The sequence below is a fragment of the Culicoides brevitarsis genome, chromosome 1 (genome assembly GCF_036172545.1).
Source record: "Culicoides brevitarsis isolate CSIRO-B50_1 chromosome 1, AGI_CSIRO_Cbre_v1, whole genome shotgun sequence".
NCBI lineage: Eukaryota > Metazoa > Arthropoda > Insecta > Diptera > Ceratopogonidae > Culicoides > Culicoides brevitarsis.
In genome coordinates, this window is record NC_087085.1 from 21419902 (window position 1) to 21439346 (window position 19445).

A 19445-nucleotide genomic window follows, 5' to 3' on the forward strand; every position below is an offset into this window, starting at 1 on the left:
TTTTTAATTTTTTTACAAAAATTAATTAAACGTAAAAATTGTTTAACTTACAAAAATATCAAAAAATAGAATAAAAAATTAAATAAAATTTATCGACCTTCAGGACAAAAATTTTAAATTATTTATGAGCGATCACCTTAAATCAAAATTTAATTTTAATTTTTATAAAATTATAAAAACTTTTTATTTATTTATTTCGAGAGATAAATGAGATTGCCTCTAATTAGGTAAATGAGAGAAAAAAAATATTTTTAAAAAGGGAGCCATTCAGCATCTTCGTCAAGAGTTTTGTCGGCCTTGTAGATCAATCTGCTATTTCCTTTAATTTCTTTTACGTCAGCTGGCTCTTCGGTCGATTCTCCCTTAAGTTTATTGTACCACTGTAACAAAACGAAAGAAAAAAATTGGATTTATTGATGGTTCTTTTGTGTGTCAATTCTCATGTCAAAAATGTCAATTCGGTATAAAAATCAGAAATCTGAGTCAATCATGCAAGAGAAGAAGGAAAAAAGATCTCAAATTACATTTTTTTTCGTTCGTGTATAAAAATGAAAATTTTGTGTGTTAGAACAATACGTAAGCAACTCCTTTTCCAACCTTTTTAGCGCCGTTGATTGTGTACTCGACACCGGTTCCAATGGCTTCGCCGGCTTTCTTGACAGCATTTCCAATTGACTTGGCCGAAAATGTCTCTTGGTCAATGTGGATGTTGTAACCCTCCTCTCCCTCTTTCGGGCAACCCGTTTGATTTATGATGGACAAGTCGAAGGGATCGACATTGTACGATGCTAACTTGTTGCGAACCTAGAAAAAAAACGTAAAACCGAACATAAATTGACGAATGTTAAAAATAAGCGATGCGTGAAAAAGCAATTTAGGCAAACATACTTTATCGACAAAAATCTTGTCCAATGTCTTTGTTCTCGACAAAATTGTTGCACTCTGACGATGACTGAATGCCAGTTTTTGGCATGTGAAAATGCCAGCGTATGTCGTGTAGTCCGTGGCAAAAACTGTGAATTTCGAGCTGCCAGCAACACTCAAGGGATATTTGACGGACATCTTGGCAGGCAAGTCTTTATCGATGACTTTGAGGGTGCCAGTGTAGCTGTATTCGTGCTTGAGCGGCGTCAAACCAAGCGCAAAGTGTTGCGATAATTGCTCGATGTTGTACTCTCCGGGCTCCTCCGACTCGGTAATGTTGTAGACGACGCACGTGGAAGCGGTGGTGGTTTTCTGGACGGCATACCAAATACCAAGGAACTGAAATGAAAAATAAATATTTTTTTTTAAATTTTAATACTTTTTTTAACTTGAAAAAAAAATGAAAATAGCCTGAAACTATGAAGCTTAAAATATCTAACAAACCATGTTTGAAAAAAAAAGTTTAAAATAATATTAGTTAAATAGTTCATTAGGAGAATGAACGAAATTTTGTTCGTACAAAAATATAAAATAAATCTACAATTAAAAGTACAAATCCTTTACTGCGCTCGAGGCAGTTTATGTAGTTTTGTTTCATTCCAAATGATAAAGTTTGAAAATATCTTTTAAGGTTTTTGATCATAATCTTTTCTGCGTTATAAAAATTCCTTCTTTAAATGAAAAAATAATGAATTGAATTATTGAACTTTTCTCATGCTTTCTAGATATTCTCTACAGTTATTATCGTTATTTATTTTTTCTGCCTTGTAGTTAAAGGTCATTCCAAATTTATTTTATTTTTTTTTTGTCTCATGCCCCATTTACAAATTAAAACCGGAAAAATAGTTTTAAATTTCAAAAAATTAATTTAATAAATAATTTTAATCATAAAATTTTTTACAGAAATCTTTCAAATAGTTAAGATAGAAAAAAGAATTAAAATTTTAATTTTAAAAATTTTTTAAATATTTTTTTAAAGTTTTTTCCGCAAAATATGTTTTCAAATTTTTTTTCATAAAATTAATTTTAAATTCATTTGATGATAATTTTTAAAGTATTTTTTAAATTTAATTTTTTTGATTACCTAATTTAAAAAAAAAATTCCGAAAAAAAATTTCAAAAATTTTTTAACAAAAATAAATTTAAAATTATTTTTATATTTTTCCCTAATTTTTTATAAATTTTATATTTGAAATATTCTTAAGACTTACAAAAACTTTTAAAAAACCGTCAAAAATTTAAAATACTATATTTTTTTAATTTTTATAAAAAAAAATTTCCAAACTTCTCCCCATCATTCTGAAAAAATAAGAGAAAAAGTTAAAAATAAATTTGGAATGACCTTAAATATCTTCTTTTTCTACATCGCCTAACTTTCCCCAAACTTTTACTCAATCATGAAAGTTTTTCCTTTCGAAATCATTTAATAATCTGTTTTAATTTATTCAATTCATCGTCGTCTCCTCTTGCTACTGATGCATTTTTCGTGTATGTTTTCAAAAAAAAAACATGTAAATTTGATGTTAACTCTTCCGACAAGTTCCTTGCAGTTTTCAATTATCCTACATAAATTTCTGTTTGAGTAACTTTTTCATGTGATACCTGTCTGACGACAACGTGCGATGTTGTTAAAATTTATATTGATTTGTGTCAAGTTTGTGATAGAGGCACATTTTCAAACTACAACTTTTGTGCAAAAAGTTCGAGTTATTGTTAAAAAGTTTACAATGGATTTTTTCATGCATGTTCCTTCATCATTTTATCGATTTTAATTGATTTACAGTTTGAAACACAAAAGTGATGGCAATTAAGTTTAAGTGATGTTAATGCTGGTAGTTTTGAGGTAAATATTTTTCTCATCTTTGTCTGCCTCACATGAATTTTGCACAATAAAAAATAATTATTTAATTCCTCTCTGAAGTAAATAATAAAAAATCACAAGGTTTTGGCACAAATGTGTTATGACTTCCTGAGGAAGTTTCCTTCGCAGCATTCCAAAACCTTAAATTACGTTTTTTATTGCTGTAATAAACATGAATGAGAACGACTAAGACCACACAATTTTAGATTGAAACGGATAAACATTGACTTTACAAAAGGAAAATAAAAATAAACCGGGCGCCGACACACAATCCAATATAAGGCGGCGATGAATTTCAGCTGGAATCCATTTTTTTGTCATCAACTAGAAAAAGAGACACAGAAGAACACTCCAACACTCGAGACTTAATAATACAAAACACAATAGTAAATAACAATAACAGTAAAAAATCTACATAAGAAGCAAAAAAAAAAAACTTGTCACGACTTTAGTATTTGTAGAATTTTTCAATTTTCCCCCTTTTCAATTTTTTTTTGTTCCGTCTCTTTAAAGTAGTTTTTAAAGTTGAAAGCTCGTTCTTTTTTTTTCTGACAAATCGGCAAAACTTTTAATAGTACGCCAGCCGTTTTTTTCTCTTCTAAATTTTTCGTAGTGGAAAAATCGTGAAGTAAAACTCGATGAAATGCCGCCCCAAGAGTGCTGTAGCATGTGTGTGACATATTTCATATTATTATTATTATGGAAATATACATCACTTCCTTTGTCATTTCGGGGGAGCGATACACAGCGAGATTTCTCGATGCATAAATTTATAAAATTTTTTTGAATGAAATGATGACTCCTTTTATCGCCTTAGAAAGCATATGATTTTTCAAAAGGCTCTAGAAAATAATATGATATGCTATTTTTTTTGTTAAATTAAGTTTTCTATTTTTTTGTGAAGAAAAGCAAAAAAAATCGGATGTAAATTATATTTTTATGACACACGCTTTCGGGTACTTTTGCGATTTCAATTAATTTAGTCCAAAATTTTTTGTCTTAATTTTTTATTATAAAAAATAACTTTTAGGGGCTTTTAGGTACATTTTAATTTGAGGATGTGAAACGAAAAAATTAATAGTTTTTTTTTTAATTATTTTTTTTTAACAGTTTCGAATAAATTTTTATTTATTGTCTAGGTAATTTAAATTTATTTTGACTTAATATTAAAGAAAAATTGAACTAAAATTTTCCAAGATAAAAATTTAAAAAAAAATTTAATTAATTTAATTTTTATCTAAATTTTAATTGGATTGAATGCTTTAAGTCAAATAATCCAAAAAAGGTCAGAGACTTTTAAATTTTATTTTTCCAACTTTCCAGTAATTAAAATAAATAAATTCTATCGCTTTGCTGAAAAAAAATCACAATTTCACTTGTAAACTTAATTCTTTAACTCTTTTTTCTACGTTTTCCATTTCCGATTGAAGTAAAAAAATGAAATTATTTTTAAATTAATTTTAAAATAATATAAACTAAAATTAAATAAATGTTAAGAATCAACGTTTAACGTCTAATAACTTTAAAAAATTACAAACAAAAAACTCTCATTTCTTTTTTTTTACTAAAGAATTAGTACATCAAATAGAATTTTTCTTTTCAATTGATTTTTATTGCCCATTCTTTCCGTTCTTTCAGTAAATGTATTACAGTTTTATCACCTCCTACCAGATATTTTCACATTAAAAATGAAAAAACTCAATCTTTCTTTCAAATGTGGGGCAGTTTTTGGATTCAATGAAAAAAAAAAACGGTGGAATGAAACAAAATAATAAAAAAAGGTGTGAAAAATCCGATAAATCCTCAAAATAGTAATAATGAATAACAAATCTAACAAAAATACTTGTTTACTTTGTCTCCAATTTTTTATTTCAGCAACAAATCCAGGAAGGGTGCAAATGTGAAAATATTGAAGTAGGATGTGTTTCTTCGAAACGAGGAAAAAGGGAAGAAATGTAATATCCTCTTTCAATCTATTATTGGCAGTTTGTGATGACGTTACCAAAATAAAATCTATTTTTATGGAGAAAAATACTTGGCACGACAAGTTTAAATGATTTTATTACCCCGATGGACCGACTATCATCTCATGAAGATCTTTGGTTTACACAAGTCACCTTTTATCAAGTTGCGGAGTAAATAAAAAAGACTATCCAAATAATGAAGAAAGGAAAAAAAACTTGATTCTATCCACAAATTGCACCGATATTGAAAACAGCCCTTCAGCAATGTGTATTGAATTTTTATTTATTGCATATTTCTTTCGTTTTCTCTCGGAAAGAATGCAGTCACAAATCTTTATATCTCGATATTGACTGAAGAATTCAATTGACTTTCAAACTTTATGTGTGAAAGAGTGTGCCTCTATCAACAATTTTTCAATGGAAAGATTGGATACGATAGATGCATTTTCACCATAAAAGCAGTGTTTATTCAGTAAATATGTTTTTCATAGATTTCTTGAATATTTGATATTGAACCTTTTGTAAAAATTTAAATTGGAAAAATAAGATGTTGTACAGAGAATTTTTATTTTTTTTGTAGGTATTTGGAAGGATCGAATTTTTTTGTGTTAAAAATTAATTAAAATGGACTCAATGCATTTGATTGAGAATAAATAAAAATAAAGTTCAAAACTTTCCCTTTTTTTTTTAAAAAAATAATTTTTCTCGTATTTGACCGAAAATTTCCCGTAAACGAGGTTCAAAAATTTTTTTCTACTCAAAAATATTAAAAAAAAAAAATTAAAAAATTTTTCTGACTTAATTTTACGTTGATACAATTTTTTTAAAAAATAAAAAAAAAAATTTTTCAACTTAAACTTCAAAAATTTTCTTTTTCTAAAAAAAAAATAATATGTAATATTTTTGACTTTAATTAATTTAATTTTTTAGACAACACAAGATTAAGTTATCTCTTAAGTTGCTTTTAAGTCTTACTTTAAGTTCCATTAAGTAAAAGCAAAAAGTTTTTTTAACCCTGTTATTTGGAAAACATTCATCGCGGGGCCATGAGACAGAATAACAGTCACGTCCAATACCATTCTTCATGTTAAAAATGTTTGTTTGTTTTGAAATAAAATATTTTGAACTTCTGTCTGTTTTACCTTCCACGCGACTTTAATAAAATCTGCCTGTCATTCACAAACGTTTAGTTCCAAAAAGTTCTTTCTCCGGTTCAAACATCCAAAAATGATAAAATTTATTTTTCTGCTGACCGTTGCTTGGCATGCCAGAACTGCGTACGCTGCTTGCGGCGACCAACAAGTATTTCCCGAGCTGAATTTCCATCCAAGCCCTACAAATTTGCAATTTCCCTGTGAGTCAACGAAACGCATTTACTTGACGACCAAACGTTACATCCCGAAAAATTTTATCCTCACGCGCGCCCAAATCCACCAGAATGTGGTGTATGCGTGTGCGCCTCGTTTAAGACATGGCGTTCCCTTCACCGTGGCCAAGATGACGCTGAAAAAGGGAAATTGCGTGCCACCAGTTGAGCCTTATCCATGTTGGTCCATTCAGGAGGAGGGAAATTGTCAGGCAATTCAATCGTGTACAGATCTTGTGCATGACGCGCAAAATATTCTCTGGGTTTTGGATTCGGGCGACACAAACACCTTGGATCAACCGATTCATCGATGCGATGCCAAAGTGGTGGGAATTTGCACGAAAACGCATAAAGTTGTCAGTTCGGTCAGCCTTGGGGATTTGGTGAACCAGAAGTCACGCCTTCAGCATTTAGTTGTCGAATATGATGACACGGGAAATGCCTTCATGTAAGTTTTTTTTTCCGCGTGAATCTTTATTAGGAGGCTAATCCAATTTTATAAAATGTATCACATTTCATCATAATTAATTTTTTCAAAAATCTTAGATGGAAATAATTTCCATTTAAAAAATTTTGACGTTCAAAACTAGAAATTCAACGTTATTTTTCAGTATTTTTCACAATTATATTTTTTTTATAAATTAAAAAGAATATTTATTTTAAAAAAAAATTTAAAATTCAAATTAATTAATTTTTTATATCAAATTAGGTCTATGTTGAAACTTCAAAAATAAAAATTAATTACTTTTTGATAAAAAATTAATTTTTTTTGATTTTTTTTTTAATTTTTGATCAAATTTGATACAAAAAAAATCGTATAAAATTTTTTAGGTTAAAATACTGAAAAATAACGTCAAATGCTTTAAAAATAATTCCTCATAATATTTTGTGGAGTGTAAAATAATGTGAATTAATTTTTAAAATTTTACTTTCCTTCAAAAAAGAAGAAAACACGTCTTCAGATACATTTTTTTTTTGTTTTTCCGCAGATATGTTGCTGACGGCGGCAATAACTGTCTGATTGTGTACGATGTGACACGTGACAAAGGTTACAAAATTGTCCTGCCACCGGCTTTGCACAATGGCTGTGCATCACGTGACGTCCTCTATATCACACTCATCCGCAAGACAAATGGTCTTTCGTACCTTTACATGAATTATCTCTGCGGTACGAATCTCTTCTCCATCAAAACGAAGCACTTGCGACAAGGCGAGGGCTCGAGTGCCGTTGTCGATCACGGCACCATTCCGGGCGACAAGAAACTCGTGCAACTCGGTAACGATAATGCCAACTATTTGTTTGTTCGTGGCAAGGACGAACGGAACATTTATTTGTACAACACGGAAACTTGTCTGAAATCCAGCAACTTTGTTCTCGTGCAAAAGGGAGGGGAATGTCGTCTTCCAACGCACGTTTTCCCCGGATACCAAAACTACATGTGGGTCATTTCCTCCAACACACACCATTATGTGGCGGATAAAGTGGGATCCACTGGAGCAGATATCGCCATTCATCCGTTAGTCAAGGATTGTGACTAAGCATTTTTTTTTTCGCAAAGAAATAGAAACTTTAAAAGTGCAATTAAATAAATTAAAAGATTGAATAAATAAAATTATTTGAGTTGGTAATTGTTTGACTATTAAATTTTTAAATCTTTTCTGGATTCAGCTGCACTTGCAATTCCAATATTGAGTCGAAACTCCAATATAATTACCCACCAGGGACATAAAAAAAATATTTTAATTAAAAATTTTGTAGATTATAATTCAGTTGACAAATTCAGTTAACAAAACTTAGAGTTTTTTTAGCTCAAATTAATTGATTTTCTGTAAAAGTTGCATAAAAAATACATTTAAATTAAGTATTTCAGGTTCCCATAAAAATTAAGCTAGATTTTAATATTTTAATTTAATTTAATTTTAATTTTAATAAATGTTTATTATCTTTCTTCGATTTTGACGAAAAAAATCTATTTTAAGTTTTTTCAAAAATTGACAGTTTTCATTAAGTCATACAAAAATTAAATTAAGTTTGTTTAAATAAAATTAAATTTGAATTTCTTCAAAAAAAAGTTCCTTTTAACGTTTTTTTGTAAATAATTCATTTTGCATGAAATTTCGTAAATTTTATCCAAATTAGGTAATTTAAAATTTTCGCTAAAATATTTTCAATATTAAAAATATTTTTTCGTCCCTGATTATTACCGTTATTTTCTACCTCATTTTCTTGCAAAACATTGAGAGAACAATCAATTCGTAAGGACATGCTGAAAACTTATCGCATTGACGAAGAGAAACGAATGTCGTATCAAAAAGGAGATTGAATCAAATTAAATTGGATCATTGAATTATACGTGTAGTCGTAGTGATTGTCCTTTACTTTATTTCTACAAAAAAAAAACCAAAAAATGATAAAACTTTGGTACCACATCGGTGTGGTGGTATATGTAGCAAATCTAATGACATCAATAGCTTTACCTTGCTTTTGATACGATTCGGAAAAAGATATTCAATACTGCAATCTCCTGAATATTTGAGTTATATCTGTTTCTGTTTGTTTGCTTGTGTGTGTGTGTTTGAGTTTGTCTCCAACTAAATTGATCTGGTCTCTCTTTGTCTATTATATTATGGTCAATCAAACTGGTTCTTCTGTCTATGTTTGTGTGTCGAATATCCTTTTTGGTTTGGTCTATGATGGGCAATCAAGGTAATGAAAGACTAAACATTAGACTTAATTCTTCTTTTTTTATTCTTTTATTGCCAAACGACACTTTTGTAAACTTTTAGTGTATCGTTTATTTTTTTCTTTTACTTTTAGGTCGATTTAACGGAAAGCCAATTATAATGTCTAATTTTTTGAAAAAAAAAGCAATAGAATTTGCAGAAAAAAATTAGCAATTAAGAACTTTGCTGAAAATTTATTAAAATGGAAAAACTTTTTTCAGTTCTTTTCTAAAAATGACAAGTGTTTTTTTTTTTTTATTATTATTTTTTTTTTTTTTGTAAAAAATTGGTTTAATTTTTTTAAATATAAAAAATCTTTAGCCGAATTTTTATTTTTTTTTAATTCAATTTGAAATTTTATATGAATTTCAATGATGATTTCAAATAATATTAAGATTTAAAAGATGAGTAAAATTTCGCCATAATTTAAAAAATTAGATTATTTTTGCTTATTTTTTTCTTATTTATTTTTTGCATTTTGACATTTTTGAAAAAATTTTTTTTGAAATCATTTTTTTTTATTTTTTCAAATAAATTTTTTAGATCAAATTTTTATTTAAATTCTAATTTAAAATATTTTTTTTAATATTCTTTAAAATTCGATTAAAATTCTTTTAATTTTTATTTTGGAGCTCCTTTAAAAGAAATCGCAATAAAATGTCCTTTTACCGCCCTTCAACATTTTGTTTTGTTTTTTTTACGATGATACGTAGTAATATTTACCTTTTCGATGTTCAATTAAAACTTTTTTTGAATGTAATCACCTTATTTAATTATTTTTTAATCTGATTTTCATTCAAAAACATGATTTCCTTTTATCCCGACGTGAATTAACGTAAAAAACATTTTACTACAAAGAATGGAACTTTTCTGTTCATGCCAAATGGAATTAGTTCAGCATTTAATCCTTTTTCATTCAACACAAGAAAAAAAGGGAAAAACGAAATTTTTGTGTAATTAATCAACAAACGAACCCGAATCATGTCTACCTTATGTGCATTCTCTGTGAATGCCTCTCTTATTTATTTATAAGTTTTTCATACAAAATCACTTTACGATTAAGTTGTGGCAAACAATTCATTATTAACAAGCACTTATCTCTGTTGAGTACATTATCTTGATGTTAGTACAAAGAATCTACCATTTTTGGACCTTTTTTATTTATTAAGTAATTACATTTATTATCTCGATGGCTAAGAGGCACAACAACAACATAAAAAAACAGTAAAAAGGTAATTTCATTTAATTTATGATAAAGTGACGTCATTGTCGACGCTTCGGACATATTTAGAGTACTTTCGAGAATTATGATTTTTTTTCTTAGATAAAAATATTTTTTTAAGACATTTTTTTTTCAGTGAAAGAAATGTCCAGCTATAAAACTACTGCTGCGAGATTAAATCTTCTACATCATATTCATGAAGCGACAACTTAATTGGTTCAAGGAAATGCTTTAATCCGCAGCGTACAGCGTATGACAATGTTTTTGTTAGCACACTGTCGACTAATCATGATGAATCATACGCTTTATGAGTTTTTGTTATTATATTACTTGTACCTAGCCTGAGAATGTTACGGCACCGTCTCTAACGTAAACGAATGTGATTCACACAGAATAATGATGATAATACTGATAAATTGTAAGTTTGTGTCTGGCAGGTACATTAAATCTAATTATGAGACGTGATTCCAGTAGACTCTGTTTTTGTCGCATTTTACGAAACATTTTAAACAAATAATCTTCCAGCATAATTTTCAATAAACTGTGCTATCAATCATTTAATGATTGTCGAAAACATGCGAATTTCGGAATAATTTACCGGAAAAAACCGCATTTCCGAACTCATTTTACATCAAATAAAACACTCACCTGTTTCATGTTAAAATCAGTCAGTGGTTCGACGGCAGGACACTCGCCAGTTTTGTATTTGTGTGCATAATTGCCGGCAATGAGTAAACAAAGTACCGCTACCACAGCATTCATTTTTGCTACAAATACAGAAACAAATCGATAAAATAAATGTTGCAAGAGCGCAAAACAAATGAGGTGAAATGACGGAGACGCGTGAAATAAATTTAAATGAGTATCACGGTGATAATGAGACAAATAATCAAATTTAGACGCGAGAATAGCGAGTCAATGGTTACGGCGTTAAAACACAATGATTTCAATTATACGCGTTTATTGGTTTTTCGCTGATTGTTTGTTTATTTAATTATTTTTCGCTGCAACCAGCTTTGTCTCAATTTTTTTTTTTGTAAAATAAAACACTCACATCGATTTATCACTAAGCTGCTCCGTCACTAAAACACAGTTATTTATAATTCAAAAGCTTTTAATGTCAGTTTTACACTCTTATGAGATTAATCTTAAAAATTTAATTTTGTATGTTTCTCGTTCGATTTGTAAAACTTTACTGAACTACCGAACGCGTACGAGACTTCGTTTATATTTGTTTTTTAGAATAATGATAATGTGATTCATTGAAATCTTAGGGTGAACCGATTTTTATGTACGGATTTTTTTTTATTCATTTAATTTTGTTTTTTAAATGTATTTGTGAAAGTACAAAAAAAAATCAGAACAGGTATATTTCTGATGATAACCAAATTTGTGTCAAGCCTATTCTTCCGCATTATATGTTTCTTTTATAAATCTCTTTAAAATTTAAAGTAACTTAAAGTTGTTGTAGTAGTATAGATGTGAATTAGCTGGTGTGACATTTTTTTATGTTTTTTATGCAGTAAATATTTCTTTTATTAAGAAAATTTTGTTTTTTGTAAGGTCACTCAAAGTCCATTTGCTACTTGAATTTTATTTTATTTTTTTAATTTTTTAAATTATGATATGACACAATCCTTTAAAAAACTGGTGAAAACGATGTTTTATTTTAAATTTTACATATTTTGTCAAGTTAAAAAGAAATTAAAAAAAAACAAAATTATCAAAAAAAAAGTTTAAAAAATTATTAAATTGTTAATTAAATTAAATAAATTTAATATTCTAATTTTTTGTCCTATGAAACTTTCAATAAAAAATAAATATTTTTGATTTTTTCGTTGATTTTCAACATTAATTTAATTTTGGTTAATATTATTTTCAAGTTTGAACATAAGAGTGGAGAAAATCAATCAAAATCTCCTAAAACAAAAATGTTTGAAAAAAAAAAATAATTTGAGCACGTGACCTAAAAAAAATTTCTTCTACATTTCAATAGAAAACGTCTTGTTAAAACGAATTTCTTTTGTTTTTTGTATGATTTTATCGTAAATAGTAATTTTTCAATTAAATAATTCAAAAAAATGTAAAAAATATTAAAATTTATAATTTTTCCCTGAATTTTTTTGACAAGATCGGAGGAGGCGACAAAAAATGGATATATTATATTTATTTGTCGAAATAAAAAAATATAAAATCAATAAAAATTAAATCATAAATACCAAAAGTTAAAAAAAAATATTTGTTTTAATTGTAAATTTTATTTTATTTATTTAATATTTTTTTTATGAAAAAAATGGAATTAATAATTTTTAATTTTAATAAATTTACTTTAAAACGTCGAACAAAAAAATCGCCAAAAATTAGGGACGTTACAATTTGTTTATAAGAAGCACCCATCTTATTCCATCATAGTAATTTAATTTAAATAATTGTTTCCTTTTTATTTTAAATTTACATACATTTACAATAAAAAATAATACTTTAAAAAATAATAATCGAAAATATTTGAAATTTTTCAAATATAAAATTTTTAAAAATCATTTGCTTAAATTTACAAAAATTAAATTTTGTCCTCAAACCAAAAATTGTCTTGTTAAAAACTTCACATTAACAGAAGCTAAGGTACCATTTAAATATTGAACTACATTCGAGCCACATCCACACAGACAAGACAAATACATGCATAAATAAATAAATATATGCACTATAGATAGAGAGGTTCATTAAGCTATTTACTTTTTTTTCATGTTTGTTGTGTACACGCATCAATCTTGGAGAAAAATACGTCAAAATCTCCATCGAAAACAGTCGACACTAATTTAATAATAATTTATAATTACTTCCCGTGACACACCATAAACAATGAAACTCTCAATTAATGACTCTGAGATAAACAAACACATAAACATCATGTTTCTCTGAGCATATCATAAACATTTAACCACCACACAAAACGGAATCAATATCTCGATGATATGCAATTCATATATAGAGCAAAATAGCTTGAAATGCATAACGAGTAATGTGAAATGTAATACGTTACATTCTGAGTGCTAATGTTTTAATCATCATGTTATGAACTAGTAATTGATTCAACATGTAATAACATGGAATTTGATCGAATGTTTATGAAAATGCAAGATAGTTATTAATTATTTGTATTTAATATTGTGCTTTTGATAGTGAATGTAGCTTTATCTCGAAAAAAAAACAGATGACATTCAAATAAGCACAAAATGAATTACTGACCGGAAGATTACGAGCAAAATAAAATGAATGATAACTCTCATTTCTTCGAAAAACATTGAATGAGTCATGCTCTTGTTTTTTTGTCGTATAACTTTTTCAGCGAAAGTCATTTTTTTGCATGTTCAAGTCCATTCAACGACTTTGCTCCGAAGCTGTAGACGCAAATGTACTTTAATCAGAGATAACAAGCAAAATAATTCATTCATCCGAATAAACATGAAGAATCCTTAAGAAGAATCTGTGGATTTTACGCTACGTTCCATTTGTTACATAATGTAAAGAATGCATCCAGAAATAACTGGTTTATGTTTGGATGTGTTCGAGCGCATACTTTATCTCCATTGTCAAGTAAACTCGTCTTCTTCTGTGTTTTGTTTGGAAAATTTCCTATTTTTTTTTCCATGATTCTCTGGATTCAATCGATTGATACGAAAATTTGTTAAGTTTTTGCAAAAATTCTCTTGCTTATAAATATTTGATTCCGTTCCTTGGAGAAATATGTAAAACTAAGCGATAATTGGATTTGTATGGATTTTTAGTACACTAGACTTCGGACGGTATGGGGTTAATAGCACGTGTAAGTTGCATAAATTTCGGAGTAATTTTTATTTGAGCAACATTTTTATTGGAATCTCAGCGGCCTTTAATCACGTTTTTAGTTGAAGTTTAATTTAAAAACTTAAATTGATCCAGCATGTTTTGATAAATTGCATTCCACTAGTTTTTTATGAATAACCATCAACTTTTTTTTTTGAACGATGTAAAAACTATTCTAACAAACATGGGTATAATATCAAAGTCAAGGTCGTTCATTGATGTTGTTTACAATTTCCTATTTTTCAAATTTTACTCAATATAAAATAAATTAAAGGCTTGTTGGGGGAATCAATAAAGTTGTATGCCATTCACAAAGTTTACTAATGAAAGTTTGAATGAAAATGCAACAACAATTCAATTTAAATTTTTATACCACAAAGATAGTTTTATCGTTAAGTGTTTTTTTTTGTATGAATTGAATTAAATAAATGAAATAGCATGTTTGAGTATGTGCAAATTAATTTCCGTATTAGAATCTCGGTTTGATGAGTTGAAGGCATTATAATTGAATTAAAATTTTTTTTTGTGAAACTGTTCGGTCCGTGACAATTTATTAAGTGTGGTCAAGTGAAGTGCCTCACGTGTTTTAATTTAATTCGAAATATTTTGGTTTTTATTATTAAATGAAATTGAAGAAAAGAAACGAGAGAACCACAAAAAACTAATAAAGCCAAAATTTTTCAAAAAAGGAAAATAAATATGAGAATTAAAAATAAGGCCCTCAAGATTTTTCTAGGCAATTTTTGTTAATATTTTTTTAAATTTTGAGAAATATAAAAACTAAACAGAAAAAATAAAAGTTTATGAAAGAATTTCTAAAAATGTTCATGGAAATTATAAAATCCGTTAAAACTAATGCAAGTTCCTTGGAAAATTAAAAAAAAATTAAAAAATTTAATTTAATTTTTTTTAAATTTAAAAAATTGCTAAAAAAAATCATAAAGAACTTTCGGTCTTTTTGATATATTTTTTGTTTGTTTTACAAGAAAACAATGAAACCTAAAAAATGGGATCAACATTATTTTTGATTAATTTCGTTCTTCCTGAAACGGTCATTGAACATTGATATTTTATTTTGATAGAAAATTCATTCGAATGGAAAAAATTGTGATAAATGATAAAAATACGACAAAATATTTTTGATTAGAAAATTTCAAAAGATCGACATTACAAAAGAAATTTTTAATTACAACTTTTCATTTCTAGTTTTCTTTTTGAGAGCCAGATTGCAATCATCCAAATATTAGTTTTTTGCTCCTTTTCTGGACTCGACACAAACAAAAATATTTTTTCCAGATAAGACAACCGGAGTTCAAGATAAACATTGCAAAAGAAAAGAAATAATGAAGCCATAAAACCCAATAAAGCAAGAATAACAAAATATTTTGCGACAATTCTGGTCCGTCTTATTTGTGGATAGAAACAAAATTTATTTACAATAATCGATGGGCAAATATTTATTTTATTTTTGGTTTATATTACATTTTTTTCCTCTCTCATCCAACTATCATAACATCGATAATGACGCGAAATAAAGAAGAACGAAGGAACTGTTATGCTAGATTTGGCGTAAGCACTTTTGGCGATTTGTTGTTTGCCGACAGCACGATGGGACCCAAATTATGATCGACATATTTTCGGAAGTCGCTACACTGGTCCCGCGTTTTGACGTCGTACGAGCTGCCCCAGAATATCATGCCGTTGCTTTTTTGCTCTTTCGATACCTTGATTGCCGATTTGAGATCGTCCTGTGTGAAGTGTGAGAAAAAATAACATCATAAATAAATATATATCTTCAATGTTGCGCCACTTACGTTGCTAATGAATTTTAGAGTGTCCGTGTAGACGTAGCGCAAGTAAGCCAGCACCGGTGGCTTTTGTGTTTGTTTCGACATTCTTGCGACACGATAACCTTCCCGCATACGACCACGGACAAATTGTACTCTTTGTGCCGCCGTAATTTTGTTGTTCAAGTAGACGGAAGGAAGAACTACATCGACAATATCCCACAGCCATTTTATTCTGGGAAAAAAATAAAATAATAAAAGATGCTTTGAACAAAAATAACAAGGAAGGAATGCTTACTGGTCGTTCTCGTCTTTTACATTGGCGGGACAGTCTTCATTCATGTTTGCGCCGCCATTCATATTAAAGCAATACGGGAAGCCGTAATAGCCCCATTTTGCTTTCGGACGTAATATTTGGGCGACCTTGATAGTTTCCTCGACAAATCTACGTCCAGCTGATTCAAAAAGTTTCGTCGCCTGAAAATTAAAAATTTATTTACAAAATTTCTTAATTTTAAGACAATCAAATTTTTAATTATTGAAGTATGCAGCACGAATTTTGCTATTTTTCATTTAAATTTAAATCCAAAATATTTATTTGAGAAATAATTGAACTCCATAAATTTCTTAAAAAATAAAAAAAAATGCCAACGACACGCGGCGTTCCCAAGCGGTCACCCATCCAAGTACTAACCACGCCCGATGTTGCTTAACTTCGGTGATCGGACGAGAACCGGTGTTTTCAACATGGTATGGACGTTGACAAAAGCAACAGAGATAATTTTCGTACTCATTCATGCAAAATCATCAAAAATTGTATGAAAATCTAAAAATATCTTCTAATTTTTGTACGTCGAATGTTCATCATTAGACAAAATTTGTGTAGCGACTTTATGCGTTAGATTCTCTTTAATTTTTGTCTTAGACCGCTCCAATTTTTTTTTTTAACTTTTTGTCCCATGCTCCATTTGAAAAGTCAAAAATTCTATATTGATTTTCATATGTATTATAAGAATCCATTTGAAAAGTCAAAAATTCAATAGGGAAAAATAAAAAAAAAGTTAAAAATTCTACAAAAATGACCGTTTTTTGTCTATTTTCATAAATTTTCTATAAATTAAAAAAATAATAATTTTTTTAAACTTTTGTATTGAAAATTATATTTTTACAAAAATTTTCTTCTTTAAAGGAGCGGTCTAATTTTTTTTATCAAGTTAACTTGTAGTATTGTTTTTATTTTTTTTTATTTTTAAAAAATAAAATTAAATACAATACTTACCTCTTGTTCAACTCGTTCTTTCTTCCACAACTTGTGATCTCTTCGCACCAACTTCATGGACAAGTCTTTATATGGCTGCAAAACTCCTGAGTTTTGTCGGAAAATAGGACGCCATGACTCGAAATCAATCACGCCGATTCCTTATCATAAACACAAAACATAAAATTCATTGTTTATTGCACACTTTGACATTAATTTACCTGAGAACCCGGTATCCGGTATCAATTTATTTATATGCTCCGCTAATATGTCAATGTGCTCTTGTAAATTTCCCTCCTGCGGAACGCCGCCATTCCGCCGATACAGTTGTCCTTGATGTTCCAATAAAGCCGGAAATTTGCCGGGATCATATAGGATAACGATTTTGTCACCGCTAAAATGATAAACTTAATATATTAGCAAATAAAAGAAAGGAAGACGGATGTAAAACAGGATAATAAAATATTTAAGAAAATGAGTTAAATTGTGATGGAAGCGTATTTCCGTCATTTGGTATCGTATGGTTTTATCACTTTCTCCGCACAAAACGCGACAAGAAAAGTTACAATTTGATTATGTATTCTGCGTTAAAGAGACACTCGTCTTAACATTTTTATTGTCGTCTAATGGAAAAATTTTCACAATGTGTATAAAAGACTGAAGGAAGAAGCATAAGAAAAAGTAAATATTTTGCTTCTTTATTAGCTTTATAAATTTACAAACGGAAAGTACCTACCGCCATTTATCATCCTTATTTTGCACGATGTTGTACGATGAAGTCATATCGGTGAATGTTTGGTTGTGTTGCGCGCACATGAACGACGGTATGTTCCAGTAGAAGTTGAAGTCGTTCTGATTGTTGGTGTTCCGTGATGTAAGGAGGTTATTAGAAAATATTGCTCTGTAAAATTTAAAATATAAGGAAAATTTATCGCAGAGCATGTTGGAGCGATGGATTGTAGCGATTTAGCGGGATAAGCTTTAAGATATTAAGTAATCCACATAAAGATTGGATAATCGGAAGCATTTAACGCGTTTGGATTTGGCACAGACTTGAAAAAAAGTTTAAAAACCTTCCGTTGAAATGAACTGCTTAAACGCATTTTTAAGTTTTCAGTTCATTTTTTACGATTTTCCACTATTTTTTCAAAATTTCTTACGAATTTCAAATTTCTGAATTAATTATTTAGTTAATTTCAGCCTATTTTTAGCATTTTAAGAACAAATCGAGCTAAAAAAAATGTTTACCATAAAAAACTTGTCAATTTAAAAAGCCAAGAGACTCCTCCAAAACATTTAACGACTTAGAATTTTTTCTTGAAGTTTTCAACGAATTTTTACTTTTTATATTGATTAACTATCACGAAGCAGATTTCAAGTTTTTCCAAAAAATTTATAAATTTTCACGAATATTGTACTGTTCTCGAAGAATTTTCGAAGAATTTTAACTTTTCACATTGTAAGATCTACAATGTAAGATCTACTTACATTCTTAAATATCGACTTTTTCAAAAATTGCCTTAGAGTTTTTTCCAATTTTCTTTGAAATTTTTCCAAATTTCCACGAATTTTTAGCTCTCTTGTATTCAAACAATCTTCCCGTGAAAAGATTTATTTAAAATTTTCCTAAAACTATTTGACGAAAAATATAATAAATATGCTTTTTGTTAATTCAAGCTTATTCAGAATTTAAGCTAATTCAGAAATTTGAATTAGCAAATGGCAAAAAAGCATTCCGTTACAGACAGACGGACAGTCCGAATGGACACAATAAATTTTCAAATGCGATGAAAATCATTCAAAAACAGCTCTAATGTAACCACGAAAGATAATTAATTTGAAAAATTACCTGCTTTCATCGTCAAAATCCTTCACAGCGTCCAACGGACTATCGGGAATGTTTGCGTTGATCAGATGTTGAGCACTAATTAAATGTGCGGTGGTCATTACCGCCATTATGTGCGAAATGTTTACGACACTTGACCACATTTTCTCCTGCAAATGAGTGTGTAACGTAATTATTATTGTTTAACCCTAATTACGGAGCACTTGGCATCGAAAGCATCTGTCTGTTTGTTGTCTGATAAAACATTTGTTCTCTTACCTAAGATACGCACGCAACGGCAAAAGCACACGTGTAAATGTAAACTAAAACCACTGAAATTACTTTTCACGCGCGTCTAAAACCAACGAAAACTTGGAGTTTCGGCTGGTTGACTGGCAATAAATTTATTTAATTTCTTATCTTTCACTCCACATAAAAACTTCTAGTTCCGAAGAGGTGCAATGAACAACTGACTAATTGTTCTGTAAATACGAGGCAATTGTACTATAAGTTTTGTTTTTTTTTTATTAAAATAAATTTCAATAAATTGTACACTGTCACATACCTGTTACTACTCCATATATGCGCGTATGTGCGACGACACGATGATGACAGCCAGCCGCGAATGAAAAAGTTCTCTGTAACAGAAATATAAAAAGTTTTTTTTT

General features: G+C 28.8%; 3 protein-coding genes and 1 non-coding gene across 5 annotated transcripts; 1 reads left to right on the forward strand and 3 right to left on the reverse strand.

Annotated features, from left to right (window-relative positions):
• Positions 1–109: 109 nt before the first annotated feature.
• On the reverse strand, positions 110–11258 carry LOC134830695 (apolipoprotein D-like). Of its 2 annotated transcripts, none has more exons than XM_063844254.1 (5): positions 11116–11258; positions 10710–10828; positions 889–1263; positions 598–804; positions 110–380 (listed from the first exon to the last, which is right to left on the reverse strand). In XM_063844254.1, exons 2-5 carry the CDS (start codon positions 10821–10823, stop codon positions 252–254), a joined length of 825 nt encoding a protein of 274 aa, XP_063700324.1. In that variant the 5' UTR covers positions 10824–10828; positions 11116–11258; the 3' UTR covers positions 110–251. The 2 variants fall into 2 exon arrangements, with proteins under 2 accessions (XP_063700324.1, XP_063700332.1); XM_063844262.1 differs by having other exon boundaries at positions 244–380; positions 525–804.
• Positions 5955–7718, forward strand: LOC134830684 (major royal jelly protein 4). The gene is made up of 2 exons (XM_063844243.1): positions 5955–6563; positions 7105–7718. The coding sequence occupies exons 1-2, from the start codon at positions 5977–5979 to the stop codon at positions 7652–7654; spliced, it is 1137 nt and encodes a 378-aa protein (XP_063700313.1). The 5' UTR covers positions 5955–5976; the 3' UTR covers positions 7655–7718.
• A 4096-nt stretch (positions 11259–15354) lies between the features above and the next one.
• On the reverse strand, positions 15355–19377 carry LOC134838495 (hyaluronidase B-like). Its single transcript, XM_063854038.1, has 9 exons — positions 19343–19377; positions 19057–19259; positions 18802–18947; positions 17689–17853; positions 17174–17346; positions 16974–17113; positions 15993–16171; positions 15722–15929; positions 15355–15655 (listed from the first exon to the last, which is right to left on the reverse strand). The coding sequence occupies exons 3-9, from the start codon at positions 18939–18941 to the stop codon at positions 15461–15463; spliced, it is 1200 nt and encodes a 399-aa protein (XP_063710108.1). The 5' UTR covers positions 18942–18947; positions 19057–19259; positions 19343–19377; the 3' UTR covers positions 15355–15460.
• LOC134828236 (5S ribosomal RNA) lies at positions 16340–16458 on the reverse strand. The gene has a single exon (XR_010161868.1). It is a non-coding gene; the product is annotated as a 5S ribosomal RNA (ribosomal RNA).
• Positions 19378–19445: the final 68 nt, after the last annotated feature.